The sequence below is a fragment of the Takifugu flavidus genome, chromosome 7 (genome assembly GCF_003711565.1).
Source record: "Takifugu flavidus isolate HTHZ2018 chromosome 7, ASM371156v2, whole genome shotgun sequence".
Taxonomy (NCBI): domain Eukaryota; kingdom Metazoa; phylum Chordata; class Actinopteri; order Tetraodontiformes; family Tetraodontidae; genus Takifugu; species Takifugu flavidus.
Window position 1 is genome coordinate 4,579,188 of NC_079526.1, and position 26,376 is coordinate 4,605,563.

The following is a 26,376-nucleotide window of genomic DNA, read 5'->3' on the forward strand; positions in this document are numbered from 1 at the left end:
CACACACACACATCCAGGTAAGTAAAATCGTTTTATTTTCTTCTCTCTCTCAGCTTGGGGATCAAACCTCCCTCCTCCTCATCCGGGGGTGTTCCAACCGAGAATAACTGTACAATCATCAGAGACAGGAGCGGAGGCGGGCGCGCGGTGGCCCCCGCCAGATCCGATGGTTGGCTGCGTGACTTTAACAGTCGGTAAAACTCCTCCATCCCGATGTTCTAGTGCCTGGTCGCCAGGCTGCGACGCTCAGGTCCGGAGCAGAATGCGCCGCAGCTGGAGCTGGAGCTGGAGCTGGATGGGCTGTGCGCTCTGTCTGTGCGCATCTCTGACCGGGAGCGCGCGGGACTCCCGCGAAGATGACATCATGAATCTATGGCGCGAAAACGGAACCCAGCCTGACACCGGAACCGAACCGATGGCCGAGATCCTCAAGTGCAACAAGGTACATCGGACCTGTCAGAAAGATGGAAACTTCTTTAAGTAAAGGGACACAATTTTAAAAAGAGCTGACTTGTAGCTAACAGAAATTCAGAGTCTGACCTCCTAAACTAGCAACAGCGAGGAAAACACTCCCTTTTAACAGGAGGAAACCTTGAGCAGGACCAGGCTCGTATAGGGGAGAGATCCTGGGAGACAGGGCAGGTTAAAGACAGATGCATTTTTAGTTATACTAAAGATTCTGAACAGATCTGAAGGGGTCATTGAGGCCTGTGAAGTCAAATCTGGTATTATAAAGATCATCATTATTGTCATTTTTACCTTAAAGGCCTCTTAGAACAAAATGTTTTGTTAAATAAAGGTCATTCAAACAAGTATTTCAGGAGCCCATGACCTGAAACAGTAGATTGCTCTTCTGTTCCAAATGTTAAAGATAATAACCTCCCCTTTAATACGTACAAAAGTTCACTCTGTTCCAGGCCGTGTGGTGCATTCCTGGTCAGTATCTGGTCCTCCTGCGTCCAGACGTGTCAGAGTCTCATGTGCAGGAGGTCCTGGAGCGGCTGAGAGCCGTCCATGCCAGCGGAGGTCACCTGCTGGAGGTCCTGCAGACGTACACAGGAGCTCTGCGTGGGTTCTTGGTTAAGATGAGGAGTGATGTTCTTCACCTGGTAACATCTTTGGCACTCTCAATGTGCTGGGTTTGAAGACACTGGGAGTGTGTGTGGGCACCAACAGTCGCTGTAACGTTCAACTCTGCCTTTGTTGCCAGGTGGCGAGGCTCCCTCATGTTCTTTACATAGAGGAGGACTCTTCCGTCTTTGCCCAGGGCACGTCCTGGAACCTTCAGCGATTAATGCAGCCTTACGGCGCTGGCTCTCGAAATGGAACACACGGACCCCAACGTGAGTCCACTTCTGTTCGCTCACGTCACGTACAGACGTGCCACTTCAGATCTGCACCTGCTGTCCTCTGCAGATGATGGGAGGAAAGTGGAGGTGTACCTGATGGATGGTGGCATCCTGAGGTCGCACCGAGAGCTCAGAGAACAAGTGCTCATCACCGACTTCCACAAAGTCCCCGTGGAGAAGGGTGGAGGTCATAGAGAGGTCAGGTGCAAATGGAATACCTGCTTATTTCAGTAGCAAAGCCTTTTTGAACAGACCGTCTCCCGTCTGCAGGCCAGCCGGTGCGAAAGTCACGGCACACACGTGGCGGGAGTTGTGAGTGGGTCAGAGTCTGGTGTTGCTCGAGGGGCACATCTTAACCTGGTCCGTGTGCTGGACTGTCAAGGCAGAGGGACCGTGTCAGGAACTCTAGCAGGTAGAACCCCGGACAGGATGTTGTGTTTGGATCCAAAAACCATAGTTTTTCCTCATTTAAGGATTATAAGGCGTTCCTCTTGGGTCTATTCTTGGACCACTTGCTTTCTGAAATTCCCCACTGTTCTTCAGGCATTGAATACATCCGAGCAATGTTACTGGCCCGCCCCCTGGGAGCGGTGGTTGTTCTACTGCCTCTCATTGGTGGATTCAGCCGTTCATTAAACACAGCCTGCCGGGACCTGGTGGATGCTGGGGCGGTGGTGATCGCTGCCGCTGGAAACTACAAAGACGACGCCTGTCTGTATTCACCTGCATCAGAGCCTGAGGTTACGCCAGTGGCTGAGTATGCTCACACACATAAAAAAACCCACACACACCTCTGTTTCAACCGTTTTTGTGTGTACAGGTCATCACAGTGGGGGCGGTAAACTTGGCAGGCCAGCTGATGTCACTGGGGGCTGGCGGGACTAACTTTGGCCGCTGTGTTGATGTGTTCGCCCCTGGGGATGACATCATTAGTGCGAGCAGTGACTGCACCACTTGTTTTGCCTCTGGTAGCGGGACGTCCCAGGCTGCTGCACACGCCGCAGGTACCGCGCACACAATCAGGAAATATGGGCAAACCGCGAGGAACCATCCTCAACCTGAGCTGCTGACGTTCATCTCTCCTCGCATTTGTGTGCAGGCATAGCTGCTGTGATCCTGTCGTCCAATCAGAACCTGGCACCGGTGCAGGTTCTGCAGACGCTGCTGCGACATTCCATCAGCGGCTCCATCAGCTTCCCATCGCTGTCCGACACGCATCGCCTCATCACGCCCAACCTGGTAGCGGCTCTGCCCGCTGCTAGCAGCGGTAAGTGACCACAGGTGACTCACACACCTGAGGCACCAGAGGTGAGTCACCTCCGTGCTGGACAGGACGTAGCGGAGTGGGATGATGCGCTTACTCGCGAGGTGCATTTGTTTCTGTGTGCAGACGAGGAGGAGCTTCTGTGTCGGTCAGTGTGGTCAGAGAGGTCAGGGGTCAGGAGCACCGACACAGCCGTCAGTCAGTGTCGCCCGAGGGAGGAGATGATGAGCTGCAGCGGCCACGCCCCGATGGCGCCCCTGCTGGGCAGCTCTCCGCCGTGAGTTCTGGTTCACCTTATGACACACGTGTGTCGAGGTTCTGGCGTTCAGACTGGCCTCGCTCTTCACAGGTTAACAGAGGGCAGTGTGTTGCCTACAACCGGCTGGGTGTTAAAGGCGTGCACGCCGTGGCGCGCTGTTGCGTCGTACGTAGACCTCAGCAGGGTCACGTGTGCGCCCACCAACAGCACGCTGCCGAGGGCTGCAAAGCTCCATCCCTGGAGTGCCGCCTGTTGGAAAACACGTCATCTGACAATGATCGGGTAGCGTTGAACGTCCCTCCATCATCCACGGTTTTACTGTACTGAGGTTTGTGATCAACGCTGTCGTCTCACAGGTGGAGTTGTCCTGTCCACCCGGCTGGACCATGACAGACTGCAGCGCCATCCATCAGGGATCCGCTGTCTTTGGATCACTTACTGAGGGAAAGAGGTGCCGGATCAGCGCCGCGGGGGCTGATGGGACAACAGGCATTGCTGTCTGTTGTCGCGTCAGATGAGTAAAACAACTATTTCACTATATATCAATTATCAGTTAATGTTTCATCAATGTGTCCAGTTTTATCAGCGATTGTGAGCTGCTGCAGTGTAATACTGCCATTGCCTCGGATTTACTCAAAGGAACCAAATATGTTTGCGTCTCTCACAAAATAGAAAAAAGTTTGGCGCTTGTTGGTATGTTTGTTGGGAGGTAGTCTGATATTTCTCAACAGAAAAAAAATCAGTGTCCTAAGAGAAGAAATTAATAAAAATGAAAGCAAGATGTCAGAATAAAAGATGAATAATAACCACAATCTACAAAAGGTTGTGCATTCCAGTTTATTTTATATCAAATTTCCCCTTAATCAAACTCTGATGTACAAATTAAAACCGAGTCTTAACATGCATTGCAGAATCCTGCGATAGCAGAAGTGAATTCTCAAAATTCCATGAGGGTAAAAAGATGCTGACCCCCTACCCACATTTTGACACGCCCCCCCCCCCTCCTTCACACTATGATTAAAACTATAAGATTGTTTTGAAGTGTGTTTCCTTAAGAGTTGTGGCGATGAAGCAGTGGGGAGAGACCTTTGGGTTGAACGTGACTCAGGCGGCTCCGTTAGGCAACACACAAGCAGTGACACAGGAGGGTGCAGGCTCGTGACAGCAAGTGACCAAATTCCACAGCAAACGACACGGGGAAGAAGTTTTCCAACCTTCGCCCCCCGTTCCCCCGCCACCACGCAGAAGAGACAAACGTCACTTACTGACACACATGCAAGAGTGCTGGAGGAGCACAATGACACCTTAGAGACAGAGAGAAGAGGGCTGGTGGGATACAGGTGAGAGGGCTTCACCAGGTGACAGAATCCACCTTCATCACCCTCCTGACCCTTCCTGGGGTAAAGCATCCACCCCTCCTCTCTCCTTTCCACACAAACACACGTACTCCAAAACCGGCTGTTACATTCCTACAGTCCTTCTTCACGACACAGAGGAGAGCGTCCCTGGAGTATTGGGGTTGTTTCCTTTTGGCCCTGTTGCACACCGACACGGTCGTGCGGACCGTTTCCTTAGACGCCACCACACGGTGCCAGGCGTGGGCGATCGGGAGGTTAAGGCACTTGGAGTCTCCCGAGTATGAAGAACGTGGAAAGTGGAAAGTGGATGCAAGCCGGTTTTTGGATGAGCTACATTTGGATTTATCTCCTCTGTGCGTTTCCAAAGGGCGACAAATGCAAAAGGCAAAGCATAAAGTCCCATAAAATAAAATGAAATTAAAAAAAACAAACAAAAAATCAACCTGATAAAGTGGAGGTAACAGCGAGCACAGGACCTGTTCTTTGTCTTTGTCAAGGATTGACACACACTTGTATCATAATGCATTATTCTTTTTCATCTTGGCACCTAAAAACAAAACATGCTCCTGAGCTCAGTCTCAGTCGGCACTGACCGCTGATCCGGGCCCGTTCCAGATCAGCGTTTCTTGCATAAGGCTCGAGTCCCTAAAGATCCTCTCCAGAAAGTCAATCCATCCCAAAGTCACAAAAGCGGTGACAAAGAATAATAATAATAAAAAAAAAAGATGGCAAAGGAAAGAATAAAAATCCAGCACATGTGGGTGCCCGACAGTGAGAAGACGACGTGTAGGGTCGGGATCCGCCCTGCGCCGCATCGCCGTGGCTACGCTGTGATCGCGCCGGTGAATGGTTACAAGTCGCCGGCTGGCCGAGCGCTTCCACGCATCTGCATAAATGGCACCAAAAGTTTGTTGGTAAAAGCAAAAACACGAGGAGGACGTGATCACACGGAGGCTCTAGAGGAAGTGGCCGAGGGCCGGCGTACGCCGCGGCTCGCTCGGCTGGACTATAAAGTGCATACTCAACTCCGCCCCTGTCAAGTGCTTGTGTGTGGAGGTGTTCCTGTACAAGTGCACGCGTTATGTCTACAAGTTCCTCTAGAGCATTTCAAGTGCCCTCTCACTATTTGCATGGCTGTGAAGAGATCGGGAGACTTTAAAATATATCTTACACTGGAAATTACACCTATGGAACAAATCTTTACAATATGAATATGTAGATGTAGGTACATTTGCAAATATGAACAGAAAATTGTTAAAACACAACCCAAAGCCTGCTTCCATCTCGCCGTCATTCTGACCGAATGAATGATTAAAAGGAGAAACGCATCCGTGACTGTGGGAGATGTGTCACGCTCTTAATCAGCTCTGCCGCCGTTGCTCACAATGCGTCTCCATCGCCGCCTCGGCTGCTCGGGAAAGAAAACTGTAATTTACGATTTATTCATAGCTCCTTTGTTGCCGTGGCGACCCAGAGAGTAAGTGTTCTGATTGGCTTGAATTGGAGTCCTAAATGTCCTGACCAATCAGAGGCAAAAACTGCAGCCCTTCCAGTCAGCGGTCCTGGACCTGTGGTCGCCTCGTCCTCGCCGGAGATCCCTGCTGCTCGGAGCAGTTACGGGTCAACGTCTTCGAGGTCGCTCTTTGAGTCGCCGAGCATCATGGGAGACTCTGAACCCTGAAACAGACAAGCATATTAATATGTGAATGCAGAAACAGATCTCGGGTCTTCAGCGACTGTCATACTGTTGCGTCGCCCTGGAAACCGCAGAGCAACTATCTACTTTCACAGCTTCGGTGGAAGTAGTGTTCTTTTCAACAGGCCAGCGGGGGCGACATCCCCGGGCGAACTACCTGTCGGAGGCTGCGGTCGGCGTTTTCATTGGCTGGGCTGCCGTCAGAGCCGTTGCTGCTGCCGGACTGCTCCTTCTCATTTAAGAGCGCCGTGGCATACGCCAAGGTATCCTGCAGGGATGGATATGAAGACAAAAGAGGCCCGTGAGGCCGGCGGAGGAGAGAAAAACCCAGCAGAGAGAAGCAACAAAAGGATTTCTGACGGCGAACGTGAACAACGTGTGCGTACCTGTGCAGAGATGGTGCGCTGGAAGGTTTTATTGGTGGAAGTTTCATTCGAAACGTTGCTCTGTGGAGTCCAGTAATGTTCTGTCATCTGAGAGGAAACAGCAGAAGCCTAATGTTCATTTAATCACACGAAAAGAAATGATTTTCACTGGGCGAAAGGCAGATCCAACCAGTCAACGTGGCCTTGGAATGGTTATTTCTATGTAGAAATAGTTGTACACACAAAGATCATTTCATGCGGTTAGTGCCCATATTAAGTTGTTATGTTGAAGGATTTTAAATACACATATGCTGCACTTGCTTATGTTAACTTAACAGTGATGCATAGATCCCTTCCTTGTTTTAGTAATGATAGTAATAAACCTTAAGGGACAACTTGAATCTTTTTTTAACCACATTTTGAAAAGAATTGGATCATTTTGGACTATTGAGAGTGTGGGCGTATATTTAAATCTTGCCTTTTTTTGCAGCCACTGCACTGCCCAGCTCCAGTGGCCTGATAGGTCCTTGAAGTAATCCTTGGCTGGCGCACACCTGATACACAAAAGGAAGAACAAAGGCGTTAGAGAATTGTCCCAGCACACGTAGCAAAGACTCGCTGCTCCAGGGTCGCTTCGGCTTTTGCATTTACTCACTTCTGGGCCAACGTGACCAGGAACTTTACACACTGGTAGCAGCGCCTGCTGTCCACATTATTACTCTGGTGCATCAAAGCTAAGAAATGAAAGATGTAGTTCAGAAATGCATTTACCACAAAATGACACAGCGTTTTCTGTCTATGTGACTCACCTAAAAGTCCTTTGTCTGACTCAAAGGCGTATTTGAGTCTCTGGGACTGCAGTGGGTCTTCCATCACCTGGAAATAGGAGTTAATATTAGCTGTTGTGACCTGATCATACAGGTAATTAAATCGATAAAATGGTGAAGAAGACGTCACTCACCAGCAGCTCCTGCAGCATTTGAAAAATGTTCTTTAGTTCATGAGGTGGCGCCGTCTCCATCTGGGTCTGACAGACACAAGAATGGGAGCGTGAGAACCATCGGCATCGACTCGAGTGCGGGCTCCGCTTCACGATGCTCTTTGCTCTTACCTTGAGGAACTGCAGCACGCCCAGGGAGAAGGGCTCATTACAGTACGAACAGTAGGTCACCATCTCGATGAGGAGAGACAGGGGACCTGACAACTCACGCATGGCGAACATCACCTGCGGGAGCATCACAGTGACACGAGCGCAACGTCGATGAGCTTAATCCTAAAAGCTGATTCTACAGCGAAGCAAAGACGATGGGAGTCACCTCTTGAAGGTAAGGCTGTCCGTCTGGCGTGAAGAGGGAGGCCAGGATGTCGGGGTGGAGCGGGAGCAGTGCCGAAGACGGGACGCCGCTCATTTGTAGTTTGAATCCCCCCGGTGCTGCACGGGGAGCGTGAGAAGTAATGAAAGTCTGAACATAGAAGGAATAAAACCAGTAAATGGAAGAAAATCTGGACCGTGTGTCTGCTGGGGGGTGAGGTCTGCTTGTAGAGTGATGAGAGCCAGAGTGCTGTGGAGGTGAAGGAACTCCCGAGCCTGAGCAGAACTCCACCTCCGGTTCTGGAAAAGACACAGAAACAGTAAGAACCACAGTAAGTGAGCAAAAGGTCAGAGCAGCAGGGTCAACTTGAATCAGCGGTTGCTTGTTTTTCTTCATTTTCATGGAGCAGAGAAAGTCACAGTCGGAGCTAGAAATCCTAATAACTATCCCCGTCTGACCCAGTATGGTGCTATGTCTGGATCGTTTTCATCTCATTTGCATTCTGGGTGTTCTGTGGTGGAAACGTGCTTTGGTGCTCTCCAGTGTGGCGAGTGGTGATGCTACATGTCCTGATGCTGGGACAGAAGTGCTGCTGTGCTGACGAAACTCACAAAAACTCCTGCTGGGTACAGATTTACCTGGTTGTTCTGCCTGTTCGGACCCAACAGGAAGACGAGCATCCGGCGATAAGCAGCGTGTTTCAATAGCAACTGACATGGACCACAACCCTGAGAGGGGACATATCGTTTATTTCCTCCCCATCCTCACTTGTTAGAAAAGGTGAAATATGTACTTCTTAGTCGTTGGGTTCTTACCCTCTGAGCAAAGTTACTGAAGAGGCTGAAGTACTGAGCACAGTTCTTCACATTCTCCGGAACGTCTTTGTCGAGTAACGACAGCAGGGTGTCGGTCAGGTTGTCCAGTCCCGGGTCTCCGAAGTGAAGCGCACTCTCCAGAGTCTTTTCAAGGATCGAAGCGACCACGACTCGGACTTCCCTGACGCTACACTCCAAAAGACAAACCCTGAGGAGGCCGTATCACCGTGGAGTCAGAACCATTCAAAACAGCCATTTCATGTCATGCAATTCAGATGAAACATTAGCGTGTAGCTTTAAGAGTAAATCTAGAGAAGCTGCTGCTGCATTACTATAGATGAATTATGCGACTCGGGTCGGCGAGTTCAGAGTATCGATTAGAACGAGGCAGGCAGCCATGCTGGTATCACATATCACTGGGACGGTTATAAATAAGCTGCAGTCATGAACAAGAGGCCAAAGTCTCCCCAGTATATTTACAGAAACTAAATGTTTCCACAGAAAATTGCAATGGTTTATTGTTAGGTGGAATAAATGCAGAATAATAAACTTGACTCTTGAACAAATGCCCCAAATCTCGAATGCTTCGACAGATTACGCTCGCAAACCTGGTGATCTCTCGTCCCTCTGGTGAGACCAGGTACTGCACCATCCACTGGCACGCTTCGGAGCTCTTAGACAGCAACACCTCCACTGTGGCCATCCACTCCTCTGTGTCCACCCTGCACCACACGACACGCAGAGTTGTAACGAAGAGCTGCCGCGGAGCTCTGCCCCCCCCCACCCCCACCGCTGCGTGCATGTGTGGACTTACCGGAGCTTCTTTTTGGTGTGCAGGTAGGTGTGAAAGAGAAAGTGAACAGCCAGCTGAAGACTCTCTTTGGCCATAGGTTGGTAGTGAGGATGCTTCAGCTTTGTCTGTCACACACACAAACACATTAATCACTGCCAATAATACTGTCTTTAGTAATGACAGAAGCTAGGTTGATTTATCATATATAGAGGGCAATAGTGTTAAGAAGGTATGCTGGCGTGGACGACAACATACTGCGTTGACAGAAGCCAGCGAGAGGGTGAAGTTGAAGTAGTCGCTGTTGTAGACGTCTCTGTTCTTCATGAACCTCAGATTTTCATCTCTCACCATCTGCGCGGAACAGGACAGGACATCTCAAGACTTTTTTCCCTCCCTTCTGCCACTAAGAACACTGCTGTTGCGAGTCTGCTCTTTACCTGATAGATGCTTGCGGGCATCTTCTCGACGAAAAGGCCCTTCTTCTCTCCCTTACGCACCAGGCGGGTGAGGAGGGTGAGACGGTCGTTGTTGGCCCTGGGGGGACGGGGAGAGGATTGTGGGGATACATCAGGAGAAGATGGAGCAGACCTGCAGGATACACACAATATTGACAGCCGCACCTCTCCAAAAATGCTAAAAAGCCCTTTTATTTGCTGTCAAAGGAACATAAGATAGATAAGTCTACTGACAGTGAAAGGTCTTCGGCTTCCTGCCTCATGATGCTGACGCGGCTTTTCTTGGGCAGGACGGGGGAGTTCTGGTCGCTAATCTTCTGATAAAACAACATGTAGGCGTTCCAGTACCTCCTCCGCACATCAGGGTAGGGGTTAGCTGCACACACATTTGACCCTCATCGTCAAGACAAAACTTCCGTATTTACAAGTAGAATCCCCACCATGCGTCAGCGTTGCTTACATTGGTCGTAAACTTTGGGACGGTATTCTCCACCGAAGCACTCGTATTCCAGAGTTTCATCGTTCATGTCAAACTCCTCCACCACAGTGTCGTTGAACTTGTACCAGCGTCCACGTGCGCTGCCACTAAAGGTGCAGGTCAAAGACAAAAAGAAAGACACGATTAAATAACTGAAAATAAGGTTGACGTGAGAAATTCAAAAGGAAGCCTATTATTTTCCAATTTTCAGCAAGTACAAATTAATTGACTGCATGATGAATTAATTAACTTCTAATAGGTTTCATTAAAATGTGGCAGGACAAAAGAACCATTAGGGGAACCTGCTGGTTGTGGATCAGACATCAGCGCACTTCCAAAAAAAATCTACTTAAGTTTGAAAAAAGTCTCTTACCGTCGATCTTTAATGAAGGAATAATAGTGTCCTGCATGGGCTTGCCCGCTATGGACAACAACCCCCACGAGCTCGTAGTTCTCAGAGATGGTGACCTTCTTCCTGGGCGACCCTCCGGAGGAACCCTCAGCTCGGCCTTCGCCTCCCTCCCCGCTACAGTCTTGCCGGGCCATCCCAGCGACGGTGTATGGCTCCATGTTCAGCACCCAGGGGAACTTACACAACGATACAGTCAACAAACCCAAAAAAACACCACATTTTCTCCTACGTCGTAGGGTTTGTTATAAATTAGCGCCTCTTGGTACCCGGATTTGTTCGTCATATTTGATGGAGCGGCCGCTTTCCCAGTCGAAGCCGAAGCGCATCAGGTGAATACAGAGAACGCTGGGGAGGGATTTGATGCATGTCCTCTTTACAGTGGTTCTCTGTGCAGACAAACACGTGTCAACAATGTAAACACGCAACAATACGCAGGGTATAAAGCAAGCGGAGCATAATTCACACCTTCTCCTTGCATTTCTCACAGTAGTAGGCGTTGCTGCCTTCTAGCACCTCTCCTCTAACAAACTGGTCCAGTGAGATTTCCAGACTCTGACATGAAGTCACTCCCAGGTTTAAGGCCATGAAGGTTTCTTCACGCTCATATCTGTGAAACAAACAAACTCAGACACAGAAATCCAATCAAAACATCTAATCCAAAGAAATCTGGCCCTTCTTACCGGTGAGGACAATCTTTACAAATCTTTTGATCAGAGAAGATTCCTTGAAATGTGTTTTTGAAGATCTGTTCTCGGCCCATTTTCTATTGGAAAGGTAACACCATTGTAAAAGCACTTCATCGTTCATACTCGGCTGCTTCTGGATCATCGCTGGTGTCTTTACCTTCAGATATTCATCCAGTTGATCCACCAGGCTGGTGAAGAACTCGTAAGCATCCTGCTGTTCTCTTACGTACAGCTCCCTGTTCCACATCTTGAAAATCTGCAACCCACAGCATTTGCAGTCAGACAACCGGCATCAGTTTTTCACGCCGCAGCATTCAACACTCGGTTACCTTCCAGAAGTTCTCAGGTACATAGTACTGCAGCTTGCTCTCCATCAGGTGCCCAAATAAAGACTGGACCTGGTAGAAGACGCTCTCTTCTGGTTGATCGGTGTCATCCTCGATGGACAGGAAGGCCTGAAATCAAGACGGATTCGGAGATGTTGAATTAACCTGGTGACCTCCCCTCTGGGGTCTACAGGAAGTGTTCATCACAGGAGAGCTGCGTACTTCTGCGAGACCAGGCTGCATGTAGAGCTGCTGGAACACCGCGTTCATGTAACAAGTGGCCCCACCGTTCTTCAAACCAACAAACCCTGAGGCTGCCCTGCTCTCCACGGGGGGTAAATACTGGCAGAGAGACGGATAATTACAGCAGTTTCGTTACACGACTGAAATGCGATGGCGATGTTGCTGCATTTCTGCCTCTTACATCGAACTCCTTGCAGAGGGAGGGGTCTGACTGGTGATGCATGAATAGAAGCTCTCTGGTGATGAGTCGGAGGTTGGAGAGGGAGCTGTCTCCCAGCATCAACAGCACCTCATAGGCTGCCAGCCTGCTGCTGGCTGTGTTGCACCTGTGCGCCCAGGACAAACAAAAAGTCCCCGATTAGAATTGAATTCTTTTAAAACTACCAGGTCCAGATTCTAATGGTGACAGTGGTCATACTTGGGGTGGAAATCATGGCTGGGCGCTGGTGAAGGCGTAGAGTTTGAACTGTTGATGATAATGCGTGAGGCTCGAAACAGGAAGTCGTCCAACAGCTGCTGAATTAGTGACGGCCCTGAAGGAGAAGTTACATTCTCTTGTTAGATAGCAAGTTCTCAACTTTAAGAAGATGCAAAACATACGAAGTAGGTGCAGACGGGTCCACGTTGACCTTAATGTACTCACCAAGATGTTCCTTCTCATTACCGCAGAGTGATAGCAGGGTCTTGATGAGGCGGAGGTGTCCTGCCAACAGGACGTTGTCGGCCTCACTGGTCTCCATCTCAGAGCTCCAACTGGGCTCAAAGTTGTCCAGCCAGGAAATCTCGTCCTCCAGCATGGTGGCTGGGCTGACTTTTATCACCTCCATCTCTGAAGCTGATGCACAGACAGAACACCGGGCAGAAAGCAACATTCAGTATTTTGGTGTCCAAGTATTGATAATGTGTCAGAAAATGAAATTTCATTAACTTACTGGTGAGGTCATCCAAAAGCTGACACCTGAGGTCAAAGTATTCTGTGCACTGGGAAAGGAACCTTACAAGAAACAGGAACGTCAATACCGCAGCTCGGGTTTCAGTCCAGTTTATCTGCTGTGATTCCTGCTGGATTACCTTTGGTTGATTCCTCTCATCACAGACGTGGGGCTCCATAATGGCAGCTGGGCGGTGAGGATGACCGAGAGAAGAAACAAGTTGGGTTTCTGGACGTCTGGAAAGGCTGAGGTGTCAGACTGGCTCAATGTGTACAGCTGATCACAAGCTACACGGCGGATCTGGTGAAAGACGGGCGCAGAATTAAAGTCTAAACACACACTGGACCATGTTTAAGTGATAAACCATAAAGAAGTGCAGTGTACCTCTTCGCCAGGAGACCCCAGCAGAATATCAATGATGAAATCATTGACAGAAGGAAGGTTGTAAAACGAACCTAAAGAAAAATAGATAGAGGTAAGATTATGACAACATCCACCGTTGTTATACATTTTTCTTTGCTCTTACTTAGCTGCTGGCAGCGCAACTGCAGACAGGTCACCAGCAGTGACAGGGCCTCACGGGCAATGATGGCATCTTTGATGGACACGCTCTGTTGTCTGACGCATATCCCAGCATGCAATGCTGTTGGAGTGGTCTCCCCCTCGCTGCTGGAACTGCAGTTACTTCCTGCCGAGGACAGACAGGAGACGGTTTGACAGTTTGAGACGGTAGAAACACGAAGAATCAAGTTTAACTGGATCCTCCAACTCCTGGCTGCCGAGTTTAGCCAATCCTGAGCTAGCAGCCACGGTAGAGCGTCTGTGTCACCTGTGCTGCTGACTCTGGTGCGGACCCCCTGCGGCAGAAGGGAGCCGTGGGTCTCTTTGATTGGCTGCGGGCTGCCCACCAGATCCAACCGTCCTGCGGCAGCTGCCCAGGTGAGCCGCATGAAACAGGCCACAGTAGAAGTGAAGTCACCCACTTCCATGGTCTAGAAAAGAAACGGAGAACCGTTACAGACCAGCCTGGTTCTGAACGAGCACTGGACTTATTTAAACTCATCGCCGAAGGCTCCGCAATACCTGAATAGCGACCCGAGCTGCAGGTATGATCTCCTCCACTCTAATCGAAGACCTCTCGGACAAGGACATCTGCCTGTAGGAGGACTTCTCCGGAGTTCCACAGAGAGACAACTGTCGGCCGGTTCGTCCAGCATTGCGAAACGGCCGGGAAGATAAAGCGTCGCCATCCCTGATGACATCATCATCCAGAGACGCAGGCATGCTCTGACCAACCAGGAGGAACCTGCAAAATCACCCATTTAACACAACGCCGCCCGATCCTTGAGTGCATCTGCGTATATTCTGAACCTGGCCAGCTGAAGGCAGATGGAATAGACTCCTTGTCTGGTCTCATAGTCCACCTCTGATGGGATGGAGTCTCTCTGCATCACGTTCACCACCAGACTACAGAGGAAACATCACTGTCAGAACTCTTCAGTGTATTCTGTTGGATTTATTTCTGCCGTTAATCTGACTTCACAGGCAGATAAAAGGAACGAGCACTGGTTACCTGAGGCCTCCTGCTCTGAGGAAGTTCTCACAGAAAGACTTGCTGCTGGTTTTGGCCATTTCATCATCTGATGTGGGCATTAGCTTTGAACTCAACACCTAATACACAGACACAAACATTGTTTTACCGCATATGTCAAATCTGATCACCAAATAGTTGTTAATAAACCGTAAATGATGCGTCAAAAGGGTGACGGGTTCTACCTCTAGATTATAGAGGACTCTGAAGGTGGACATGCCCGGGGCCGAGGATCTGAAAAGAGACTCCAGAATGGACGTTGCACTGGGCTGGTGCTGCTGCTTGGAGGCCATAGAAGGAGAACGAGAGCCTGTACCCTGAAAGAGCGTCTTCTGCAATAAGGACACAGAGGTGCGTCAAAGCCAAAGCAAGAGTATTTTTCAGGATAAAGTTAGTAAGGAAGTTAAATCCTATAACCTTGAACTGCATTGGATGGATTGTTGGTGGTGGTTATGAAATTACAACAGAAAATCATTTATTTTATTGTGCAAAATCATTACTTTTGAAAAAGTAACAATTTGACGACATTTATTTTTTTTAAATGCAAGTTTTTCTCTCATACAATTATTGTATCAGAACTCGTGAACAGTGACGTCTAAAGTGACGTCGGGAGCTTTAGTCTGCTGTACCTGGTGGCTCCAGACACTGGATTCTTTGGGGACAAAGTTATCCAGAGCATCCTGCACCTCTGGATCTGTTGGAATGAGTAGCAGCAGATTCCGCACACGAAGCGTGATCCTGGATGTAAAAAAAACAACCTATTACACCCCCATAATGCAAACTAATCTCAATTCAAATAAGTGCCAAACACAGTGCATGTGTACCTGGACTCATCCAGATTAGCCAGCTGGTAAAGCATTTCAAACACATTACACACCAAAGCCATGACCACACCAGGCAGGGACTTCTCCTGAACACAAAGACACATGGAAAGTGTGAGCTTATGGAAGCCCAAGTGTATATCTTTGTATGAAGAGCACGGTGGTGTCTGTGCTGGTACCTGCTCCAGTGCGTAGGCTGAGTTGAACACGGCTGAGCTGGAACTGCTGGACGCAGACGCCGAAGACTCCGAGCTGCCGGACGGAGTGCCGGTACCAGAAGTCTTCACGGTGAGGCTCTGCTCATCGCTGAAGCCGAGCTGGGACAGCAGCTTCTGGTCCCGATTCATGGTCAACTGGTACATGGTGAAGGAGCAGTGAAGGGACGGACAGATAGTAAAACAGGGACTGAGGTTGCATGAGGTTTGCGTTTCCCCTGCCACAGAGTGGAGGACCGAATGACCGATGCAGAGGAAACTCCATTGTCTCGTAGTCTAATGTGCATTGACTTCAGGGGAAACACATGATTGAGAGGTGGGTGGGGGGGGGCAAAATATTCTGTTGAGGGAACAACAGGTGCGATGTGTTTCAAACGCATAGATGTGCACACTTACCACACTGTCATTAGCAAAGATCTGGACATTATCCACCGGACAGCTCAGGTGCTCAGCAATCTTCCACCTGACACTTCCTACCGTGTCATTACTGTGCGTCTGCAGATCACACAACCACAAGCACGGCAGTTATGTTCTCTGCAAATATAGATCTTCATAACAGCATATTTGGTTCCAAGATAGAGTCTCTTAGCACCTCTAAGGTGAATGTGTCTTTGGTTGACTCATAGGTGATGTGCAGAGTAACAGGGTGTCCGTTGAACGAGGCTCCGTGAGGTAGAATAGTGCGAGGGACAGAGTACATGTCCTGTTAACGGTGCAGAAAAAGACGTTCTTGTTAATCCTTTCAGCGACTATCTTCATTGGTAGCTGCTCCCAAACTGTTAATCAAATAATTGCCTGCTAGAAATGTCAAAGATTTAATTTGCGTAAAAGAAAATTTACAGGATATGATTTAAGTTATTAATTAAATGGATTAGAATTTTTACATCAAAAGAGTAAAGGTTCGAGTAAAGATCCTTTGTTTGTGGTTTAATCCAATCCCAACCGACTTATAGTGATGTGAATGAGGTGGGCATTACCTCTATAGTGATGACGTAGCGTTCAGCCAATAGCAGCAGTCTCTCGATTATCACAAGCTTAGTTGATCTAGAAATCAAGATAATCAGCATTTCAGATACGGACAAATACCCATTTAATCAAGTCCGCCTTTATTTTCTTATCATTTTTAAGACTCGGCAAGGTCGCACACACCTGGATGGTGATTGTACAGATGTGGCTACAGTTGGCATGGCAGTGGCCGTCAGCATTTTGGTTGCCTTTGTAACAGCGTGTGTCAAAGTCGGTCCTCCAAGGGCCGAGCTGGCTGCCTGGGAGACACAAATCCGATTTTAAATTTGGTGAAACGGGCCAGTCGGACCTGACGGCAGCGCGTTCATCTACGTACCTCCAGTCGTTTATAACAATCAGCAATGAACTTCTTGTGCAAAGAAACAGAATCCTGGAAGACAGAAGAATTCTTAGGGATCTGAACTGAAAAGAGCTGGGAAACTTAGCGTGTGGCTGTGCACAAAGGGGGAACTGACCTTCTTCATCTTGGGATTGAGGTTAGTGTAACTGTAGGTAATAATGAGCTGGATGGCTTCATTGGCTATTTCCTCATCAGGGCTTTCCATGGCTATCCGCCAGATAAAATCCATCCCTGCCAGGTCCAGACGTTCCACACACTGAAAAACACCCCCGTGTCGGAAACCATGTTTGAGGTTTGATTTGGATGTGTGGAGTTATTATTAGCCAGTCGACGCAGGCGTGGAGGCAAGAGTAGGAGGACTCACCAGCTGAGTCCCCTGGCGTTTGAGTCGATGGTCACACAGATTAACGTTCTCAAAAAAGGTCTTAAACAGGTTGAAACCTTCAACAAACACCAACACGTAAGCTGCTGAATTGCACACTTATTCATCCACTCTGGTTTTCTGTGCACTCACCATTCATGGTGATCTCATAGGGCTCCAGTTTTAAGATCTTCTCCTTGAACAGCTGCTGCTGAACATCACTCTCAAGGTCATGCTGTCCTTTGGTGAACCACTCAAAACACATCTGGATGCAAAAAACCCCCAAAAAACCCCAAACAAAACTGGTTAAAGCTTGACTCGAGTATAAACCAATACTGTGGCGACCAACAGGGAAGAGGGTTACGGATGTCCCACCTCGCGGTCCAGCTCGCAGACGTCGGGCCCAGACACCAGACACTCCCAGAGCTCTTTGGCTCTGTTCCACACCAGGTACAAGCTGGCCTCCTGGAGGAAGAAGGCCAGGAAGCGCAGGTGGCTGTCCAGATACTAGACACAAGAGGGAGAGAAGCCAGGAAGCTAATTTATTGCGTTTCAAATCACATCGCTCCTACCGTGAACAGCGATGACAGCCATTTGTATGAATTAGTCTGAGCTTTTCCACAGTAAAACCACCCAAAAATGGGAAATACAACTAAAGCTAATAATTCTGATTTAACGAAACGCTTCAAGAACAACTAGTGGCGTGAGCAAACCTCCTGGTAGGTGTACCGTCCGTCCACCAGGGTGGAGCCTGACAGGCCGTTGTTTCCGCCTGCCGTCACAGCCAGTCGGTGGCAGCACACGAGCGATCCCGTGATCAGTTTGACGATCTCAAAGTTCTTCTTCAAGTCTTGGATGATGCTCTGTGGGGAGGGGACGGGGAGGTTACCGGACCGACGCGGTGCTACACGCCAGCGAATGTGTTCCACGCCCGAGCGTGCTTCACCTTGTCTTGTTTCTGATACGTCTGCTTGATGAAGGATCGAGTGATCTCGTGCAGCTGTCGGAGCGCCGGGACGACCCAGACCGCCTGAGGGCTGCTCTGCTGGGAGGCCTGTGGGGAAGCGTTGCAATAGAGCACGCGTGGTTAAGAGCTCTACACCCAGAACGACCGTAAAAACATGAAGGGGGTCTGTCAGACTGTCACCACCGTCAATAACTCAGAAATGGGTCAAGAGGAATCAGAGTCTGGGATTTTAATGCTAGATAATAATTATGCTTTGAATTTGGTTCTCGCTTTTAAACTAATACACGTTAGACATCCGAGGCTCTGATTTAATCCTCTTTGCAGAGGTAAATGTTGCAGCACTTTCACCAAAGCTGACGTTCATCCAGCAGCATAATCACTGGCTTAATTCAAGTCTCACCCAGATCAACAATAGTCAGTCTCCTGAACGAGACAAGCAGAAGATGAACCCACACCCCTGGTTAAACGACCTTGTGTGCAATCATCAGCTCGTAACCAGAGAAGCCCCTCTGTGGTCAAGAACTTCACCGTGATTGGGTGGAAAGCGTGAAGCGGTGAGATTGAATGCAGACTGGCGAGTGGGAAATTAGGGGTTTCTTCTCTTACTTTGGACACAGAGTTAGCTTTCTTCTTGCCCCAAGAGCCCGAAAGAAACGAGCTCTGACTGTCGCTGCTTTTACCGTCATCCTGAGTCTAGAAATATACATTTATTTAACTTCATTTTTCTTGTATTATTACATATTATTACATGATGCAGCAATCCTGGGAAATTTTTATTCTCTAAATAAATCGGTTTTTAATCATTTAAATCAGCTATTTTATTCTTGGGAACTACGTTGAACTGATTTGAACTACTAGGAAACACAAGACTGCAAGTGTGATGGCGATCGTGTTTTACAGGTACATTCATTTGCAAACGTGAAGGAATTATGGGTAATTATCTTGCTAGCAAAATTAAATACTGCTTGGTTCAATCCAATGCTGAGACTGAGGTGAAAAGCTTCAGAGAGTGCATCTATGCCAAGGCCAGAAGCCTCACTGAAGACATGATGACAATGAGATGTCAAAGGTTGCAGCGCTACACTAACAAGGATGCGCTAAATCCAGAACAAATGCGCCACAGCAGATAAAACCAGGATTTTCCAGCATATTCTATTTTCCACAGAAGTCATTGAACGCTGCATTAATCACCATCTGTGGTCAGTCTCACCTTCTTTATGTCCTCAATACACTTGATAATGTAGCTGCGTTTCACAGTCTCCTTGACAGCATACGCGTCGCTCAGTATCCCCAGGTGCTCCTCCAGCGCCTGCTGAACCAGAGTGGTCGGCAGGGTGGGGAGGTGAGCCAGCTCCCACAGCACCTCCAGCACCTGGACAGACAGGCAGACGCCAAACGCTAACAGTGACAACAAACACTTTATTTTACACCCTTGACAGGTTTGACGACAAACCTTTCCGGTCGTTGTTTCGGAGCGGGCTTCTCTGCCGATCCTCCCGATCAGACTGAGCAGCTTTTGCCTCACGCGGTCACTTTCAACCTCCCAGCTCTAAACAACAGCAACAAACCTTCATTATTGTAAACGTATCGTGCCGACACAGCTCTTCAGTGTCCCGACGTCCGGAATGTCACGTAACCTTTTGTATGAGGACGAAAAGGTGGGTTAGCTGATCAAAGCTGAACTTGACGGCAGCCGCAGCGATGATTGTGTGGATGTTTTCTATCACAGTTGATGACTGACCCGCCTGAAAAACCAACAAAGAGGATCAATACAGCTGGGAAAAGGAGATAAAGAGGTCAGATACATATAAATAGAGGCCTGTTGCAATGGCTGCAAACATTCCGGTGAATAAAGACCAGCTGAAACTGAGACGAGTGTCGTTATTACTGGGTCGGACCTGTATTCGCCAGATCTTGGAGAGTTCATCCAACGATAGTTTACTCCCCAGTAGCTCGATGATTCCTTTGATTCTCTCACAGTATTGAGCCTGGTCAATGTTTCCTACCATAAACAAATAACACGGCCAAAATCTTTGTCACTCGTCTTTCATTGACAACTGTATAAAAGGACACTGTGCTGTTATTACCTTCCAAAGCTATTGATAAGACAGAGTTCTCCACCAGCCAGTCCAGGAGCTTGTCTGTGTCGATGGCATTTTTCACAGTCTTAGAAACTGTACTCTCCTCAATCAGCTTTGTCACCTGAGAGAAGGTGAACAGATGAGATCAGAAACCTTTGAACCTAAAAAGTCTTTTTTTTCATGGTTTGGGGCTGATCTGGAACCGCTGACCTCTTTGAGGGAGTTCATCTTGGTGGAGAAATGGGGGGTTTTGAGCATGCGCAGCAGCGTGTCCAGCCGAAGATCATCCACCACGGTAACCAGTTCCCTTTGGAACCTCATGCATAGCAGCTTGATGGCTGACAGCAGGTCTGGAATACTGACCAGACGCTGGAACAATGGAAAAAAAGACACAAATCAAATAATCACAAATCAAAGCCTTGATAAAAACCAGGAAGAAGGTAAAATATTGAGACGACTACCTTGTCTTTAAGGTCTTTTTCCTCCAGATTTTGAACATAAGTGATCATCTTATGGATGACTGGATCAAGCATAGGCTAAAAAGAACAAATAAAAGTATGACCAAGGGCTCAAAATGGAGCAGGATGCAGCTGACAAATACAAAAATCACAACAGAGCGCAAAGGTCATGAAAACAGACAAGCGTCCTTGTATTGAAAACAGCTTTTAAAGAAAAAAGGAGGTGCTGGAAGCCTCTAGAGAAGCAGCAGTCCCGGTAGCAATGACCTTTCCTCACAGATACTGAACTCGCCTCAGCTCAGCTCACTTACTTATATCTGATAATAAACTCAAACATCATCAAGTGAGTTTACAGAAGACCAACTGCTCAGTGCTTAAGGACTGCTGTCATCCATTATAAACCACTTTCACACTTTAAATATGAAATGCAATAGCCCGCCTAACAATTCGACTCAGAATACAAGATGGAGTCTAGTTTAACACCTCGTTCCCACACAAACCTGTAGAAAGACATGTGAAAGGAGGCAGAGCTGAGGGGAGTTAAACAGCTAGCGAGCGGTGAAAAACTGACACACGGACCTGAGCTGGGATAACTCACCTGCACAAGGCTGGAGTTCAGGTACTCTGCACTGACTCCAAGAGGCTGGACCAGCGCCGACACGCTCTGTTTCCATGGAGAAAGAACACAGTCATAAAGCTTTTTCACCATCACAGTAATTCTCCATTCTGTCTGCTGATTATAGAATATAAAAACTAATATGGTCCTCTATTGCACTGCTCATGCTTGAATGTTTACATCCCACATTAAAAATGGTCAAACTGATAACCCGTCTGGACCGCTACGCGAGCAGGACCGTGGATGAGCGTAAACAGATGTGAGGGCGAGTTTCCGACTCCAGAGTCCAGCTGTCATTTGTCATTCAGTGCTAAATCACAGGAGCCTCATGAATGAGAGTTCCTGTCTCTCCGTTCTGGCCGCCTTCCATCTCGGCTCTGGCCTCTCTCTGAGCAGCGACGCTCGACTCCTCTGCTGATTTTCTAGCTCTTTTCTTGCTGCTCGGGGCAGATAAATGAATGAATTACCCTTGGGAGTTGGCGGAGGAAGCAGCACATCTCCCATTATCTTCCCCGCTTTCACTTTCAGTCCCTTGAGTGTGTACTGTGTCAGGTATCTCAGCTATGAACACTGCTGAGCTGCTACTAAAGAGGGCAACAGTGGTGAGCAACATTCCTTCTTAATATGCTAATTGGAAGTGTGTGTACGGGGATCAATGGCTCCGTGAGGCGGTGGTTTCCGGCCAGGTTGCCAGCAGGGAGCATCAGCACAAGGATGCCTCAGAACACTTCACACAACAGAGCTTTTCAACCATCGCACGGTGGGAGGATGAGAGCTGGTTTGTGAGGGGGAACATTGAGCAGCCTGCAGCTGACACAGGGGCTGCAAGCGCCGTGACCTTTTGCCTGCATGCGCTGCCGGCATCCATCTTGGAAAAAAGGATTTCATCACCGCAGACGTGTCATCTCAGCGACGATGAAAAAAAAAAAAAAGGGGGGAGGGGACTTACAGCGATCTCGATTTCGTCGGCGTTGAGCTTGGCCTGGATGGCGGTGAATCCTCCTAGCTCGCCAAACTGGAAAAGGCAGACGAACCAAACTAAAGTTATTGGAAAAGCTGGCACCTGGACGGCGTAAGTAGACGATTTGGCTCTTTACTCACTCGATTCACCAAGTCGACCAACCAACCGTGAGGCTCCTGAAAGACACAATGATGTAGTGATGGATTTGTTCATACAGTTTCTAACAGCTGTTGTGTGTTAGCCATATTCTGCTGAGCCCCCGAGGCTGATTTACACAACATTTCCTCTGCAACACATGTGACTAGTGACTACAGACAGAGACTTATGAGGATGTGTGTACATCAGCCGCAGAACAGTTTTATGTACAAGATATATAGATGGATGGATGGATGCTTACTTTCTGATACGAGTTGCTAGGGGAGATGGCAAACATGTTGGCTTCATCTCCAAAGACTTCAGCCCAGTTCCTCTGACAGGTTTTCATGCGGTTCTTAAAGTGGTACTCGTTATCGGGGTTGAAGGCCTGCGCACAGGAACGAAAACAGAGACACGCATTGCCTTCCGTACCTTTCAGCGGTGAGCATGAGCGCACTCAAAGCCGAGTCAGAGGTCGAGGTGCGGACCCATATTTCCTGATTCACTTTGAGAATTATGGCAGCACTTTAGTGTTAAGTGCTTACGAGCGCCAACACGCACAGGACATTAACATTCCAAACGGGCCGTCACCCCTTCCTCTTCCGTCAGTAATCACCTTTAAAAGATGTTCCATCACATTCAGATGCCTCTAAACTGCACTAAAGACAAACAATACCCCAGAGATAGAAAGCAACGGTACCTTGGCAACGGCTACTAAAATCTTTGGGACGCAATCTTCCCGTGAGCAAAAGCATACCATAGTGAGGACTCCCATCAGGTTTACTGGCACGGGGTCTTGCTTCACCCTCTCTGCCACCAGCTCCACCAGCAACATCAGCATGTTGTAGATGCCCTCGTGGATCTCGGTGCCCCATTTATGCACGGCGCTGCTGGTCAGCAACTGGGAAGAGTGGACAGGAGAGAAAGTGGGCACGAGGTCCGCGAACCCATGTGGCGCTACGCGTTTATGCCTCGGGGCCTTCATCGATCACCTTTTTAAAGGCCTCTGGCATGCACCGATCCATGAAGCGCTTGCAGTTCTCGTCGGCCTCGGCGAGTCCTGGAGGAGAGACAGATGGCGGCTTCACGATGTTTTTAATAAGAAAGGAAAGAGACTGGCTGCCGACGTGTAAATGAACCGATACGAGTCTCCAAAACAACACTTGTGCAACGTAAAAGCTTAATAGCCTGGTAACACATTCTTACCGTGCCTGGCAAGGCAGGTGGACGCGATCAGACACTTGCCCAGCGACTCCTCTCTCTTGTAGGGGATGGACCAGTGGTCGGTGAAAACTCGGCTCTCTAGCTCGTACAAGTTGGTGGTGGGAAACTCCATGATGCCGCCGGAGCAGTTCCCGTTCTCGTCATTGCTCCTCTGGAAACATGCACGCGGGGGAAAAAAAGTCAGAGAGTAAGCCAGTTTATTTGGAGTGGATCTCGCACAGATGTCGTCTGCATGTGTTTATCTTTCTGTCCATCCACTTCCTCTCCAGCTCCGAAGTGTGTGTGTGTGTGTGTTTGCCTGAACAGAAGGAAGGGAAGATCAAGAGCAAAGAACACCCTGCTGACAAGAAACTGTTCGAGGCCAGTGAAGATTCAACTCTCGTGGCCTCTGCCTGTTTGTACGCAGCCTCACAACAACAGACGGCAACAACAGACGAAGGGTTGCTGGATTATTTACAGCACGAAGTCGGTTACATATTCAATAAGAAGACTGAAGTTGCTGGTCTGTGATGTGGGAAACGCCACTGCTTGCCCTATTCAACATGAATTAAAGGATATTTCAGGCCTAATATTGCTGCATTATAAATACATATCAACACTTATTCATTATTTACTTCCTCTGACCTGATGCAGATAATAAAAACAGAGTACAGGTAGAGCGAGTTACTGCCGCACACCTAATGTGTTTGTTTATGTGTAGGTTTGCAACATTATGATGTACATAGAGAACAGGAAGGACGAGCGAGAAGGAGAGAAGATCAGGGAAGCATCATGTTTCATCTCTTCCCTTTCTATGAAAAGTGGAAATGACCAACAGATGAGAGAAAAGGAGAGGGTTTGAAATACGAGCGACTGATACAAGCTTTTACCCCATCAATCACGAATCCCTAACAAATAGAGCAGCGTTAGAAAGGCTGGACATAACTTCAGCGTTTAAAGGGACGGTTCTGGTCTCTGAGGAACAACGTGCATGTGTGCAATCTGATGGGATGATGAGGTAAGTCAGGGCCACTCCGTTATGGTCCCTGCCTGTAACCCTCCAGGGACCCCGTGCAAAAACTGCAATGCGTTTGTGTGCCAGAGAGACTCTGCAACTATATTTAGGTGCAAAACATGTGGCCCCGGATCCATGACATGCCTCATAAGTACAAACACGACGTGTTGACGAAGGGGAAAAAATGAAACAAAGCCCTTTGAATGTTATACCAGAAGGGAGCTATTATGTCATACAGGATCTGACATTACAAGTTCCACAAATGCAATCATTGGATCAATATTGTGGGGTCATAAAACTCAAATTAAATCAGTGTCGCCAGAGTCAAATATGTTCATATAATGACAGCGACTATTTTAGAGTGTTTGTCCGTTCGCTGACCCGTAGGTGCACTTTTTCTGTTTCCATGTGTTTTTTTCCAGACAAAGTACCTGGATAAAAGCCTGAATGAGAACTTTTTGAACCAACTTTAAATCCTTCTAAGAAATCACTGTCCTGACAGCAGGTCTGAGGGTCTTCTGAAACCTCAGAGCAACAGGAGGGGTCAGGTGTCAAAGCAATCTGGCCATGATTTATTGTGTGCAGACATGCAGCATCAGTGGGCAGTAAAGTTGACTGTTTCAATATCACAGGAACAATGCTAATTGGGTCAGAAAGGTCAAAACGACGGGACCTGCGGGTTCATTGCAGACTACTGTCAAATGGCCCCGATTTGCCTTCAAGCGCCAAACGCTTACAATGCTCTCGTTTTGACTTAAGATATAACAGAATAGCACTGGACACGCAAAAAAATCCCAACTAAAGATCAGAATACTCGTGATTTTCGTGTCCACGTGTGCAAAGGACGGTGCTCAACTTCTTCAAGTCTGGTTCTTGGTGGACCGGGGAGTCGGTGTGAGCCGTGTGCGGTGCTCGCTGTCAGACATGGGGCTAGCTAACGCTGGCTAACTCGTGTGAAGCTGACTGGGAGATCCGGCCCACCATCACTAACCGATGGGAAAATAAATCACCAACCCGCCAAGTGGCTCAGATTCGAGCATGTGTGCTTTAATCCCCCGGTGGGGGGGTGGGGGGGTCCTTTCAGTGCGGCTACGCCTGGTTCCCTGACTGGCGCCTTCACTCAAGTCACATTAGCTAGCAGCAGTTAGCAACATTAGCTTGCGAATCCACACAGACTTTAGAGATTCGCCGTGCACATTTTCACGTCTTTACAAGGGTGCGAGGCGGTTTCACGGTCTGTTCTGCAGGACTCAGGTGCTTTTTAGCTCACGGGTTGACAGCTGATGCCGGGCTCCACCACTGGTGCTAAGTTCAGCTAGTTAAATGGGCGAGCCCAGTATACCAGTAAGTTGAAACTGGCCATTTTCTCCCCCGGCACTATTCGAGTTGTTGTTTGGTGAAATGCAACATGTTCGTACCTCGCTGTCCACCACATCGTGGTACGCGGGTGGAGGATCGAACCCCCCAGTCCCAGTTCGCCCGCTGTTTTCCCCCTCTCCGCTGGAGCCCAGACTGGGGGCAGGCCCGCTCTCCATCGGCTCGTATCCATACCCGAGTCCCGGGCTTTCGTTGGTCAGGAGCGCCACAGCCTCGTTAATGTCGTTCTTAGCCAGACGGAGCGCTTTCCGTATCACGTCGGGGTCAGGGAAGCCCATGCAGAGGAGCGTGGTGATGTGCTGCTCCTCTTCGGTCTCCATCTTTGGGGTGTCTCCGTCTCTCAGGCTAACAGAAGCAGTGTGCTCGGTGCAGCGCTGTGGCTGTGCACGCCGCCATGTTTACAGTCCTCTGCTGCTGGCCTGTCACGATCGAGCTTCCCCTCCACAGGCGGTGCTCCGCTCGGGC

General features: G+C 48.7%; 2 protein-coding genes across 4 annotated transcripts; one reads left to right on the plus strand and one right to left on the minus strand.

The window, feature by feature from the left end:
• Positions 1–103: 103 nt before the first annotated feature.
• On the plus strand, positions 104–4,668 carry pcsk9 (proprotein convertase subtilisin/kexin type 9). Its single transcript, XM_057038217.1, is given in 12 exon segments — positions 104–442; positions 918–1,109; positions 1,211–1,343; positions 1,417–1,547; positions 1,620–1,761; positions 1,893–2,089; positions 2,170–2,353; positions 2,449–2,616; positions 2,740–2,853; positions 2,856–2,900; positions 2,973–3,154; positions 3,229–4,668. Coding segments are annotated over 12 exon segments (1,926 nt in total). The 5' UTR covers positions 104–166; the 3' UTR covers positions 3,391–4,668.
• usp24 (ubiquitin specific peptidase 24) lies at positions 3,696–26,369 on the minus strand. Of its 3 annotated transcripts, none has more exons than XM_057038176.1 (67): positions 25,953–26,369; positions 23,523–23,691; positions 23,309–23,376; positions 23,074–23,217; positions 22,579–22,704; positions 22,322–22,357; positions 22,170–22,235; positions 21,203–21,268; positions 20,608–20,682; positions 20,357–20,515; positions 20,153–20,267; positions 19,964–20,067; positions 19,703–19,810; positions 19,519–19,614; positions 19,276–19,437; positions 18,672–18,758; positions 18,045–18,152; positions 17,812–17,961; positions 17,474–17,605; positions 17,252–17,363; positions 17,102–17,178; positions 16,853–16,993; positions 16,714–16,767; positions 16,521–16,636; positions 16,349–16,415; positions 15,964–16,074; positions 15,768–15,866; positions 15,336–15,509; positions 15,160–15,245; positions 14,965–15,073; positions 14,521–14,667; positions 14,318–14,415; positions 14,116–14,211; positions 13,828–14,050; positions 13,574–13,736; positions 13,271–13,432; positions 13,129–13,199; positions 12,884–13,044; positions 12,745–12,806; positions 12,456–12,647; positions 12,231–12,345; positions 11,994–12,138; positions 11,792–11,911; positions 11,573–11,698; positions 11,401–11,499; positions 11,238–11,320; positions 11,023–11,164; positions 10,824–10,943; positions 10,519–10,733; positions 10,128–10,252; positions 9,902–10,043; positions 9,650–9,746; positions 9,468–9,563; positions 9,234–9,337; positions 9,028–9,141; positions 8,420–8,627; positions 8,243–8,332; positions 7,801–7,903; positions 7,608–7,723; positions 7,403–7,516; positions 7,253–7,318; positions 7,101–7,167; positions 6,947–7,025; positions 6,770–6,845; positions 6,313–6,399; positions 6,084–6,194; positions 3,696–5,907 (listed from the first exon to the last, which is right to left on the minus strand). In XM_057038176.1, the coding sequence occupies exons 1-67, from the start codon at positions 26,229–26,231 to the stop codon at positions 5,845–5,847; spliced, it is 7,794 nt and encodes a 2,597-aa protein (XP_056894156.1). In that variant the 5' UTR covers positions 26,232–26,369; the 3' UTR covers positions 3,696–5,844. The 3 variants fall into 3 exon arrangements, with proteins under 3 accessions (XP_056894156.1, XP_056894155.1, XP_056894157.1); XM_057038175.1 differs by having other exon boundaries at positions 9,650–9,800; XM_057038177.1 differs by lacking the exon at positions 18,672–18,758 and having other exon boundaries at positions 9,650–9,800.
• Between the last annotated feature and the right edge of the window lie 7 nt (positions 26,370–26,376).

Excerpts from the sequence above, each read along its gene's own strand:
- usp24 (XM_057038175.1), bottom strand. The coding sequence starts at position 26,231 with ATGGAGACCGAAGAGGAGCAGCACATCACCACGCTCCTCTGCATGGGC. Across the intron at positions 23,218-23,308 it reads TGCCAGAGGCCTTTAAAAAG|TTGCTGACCAGCAGCGCCGT; the intron begins GTGATCGATGAA and ends CACTCTTCCCAG. Across the intron at positions 6,400-6,769 it reads TGCAGTGGCTGCAAAAAAAG|ATGACAGAACATTACTGGAC; the intron begins GCAAGATTTAAA and ends GTTTCCTCTCAG.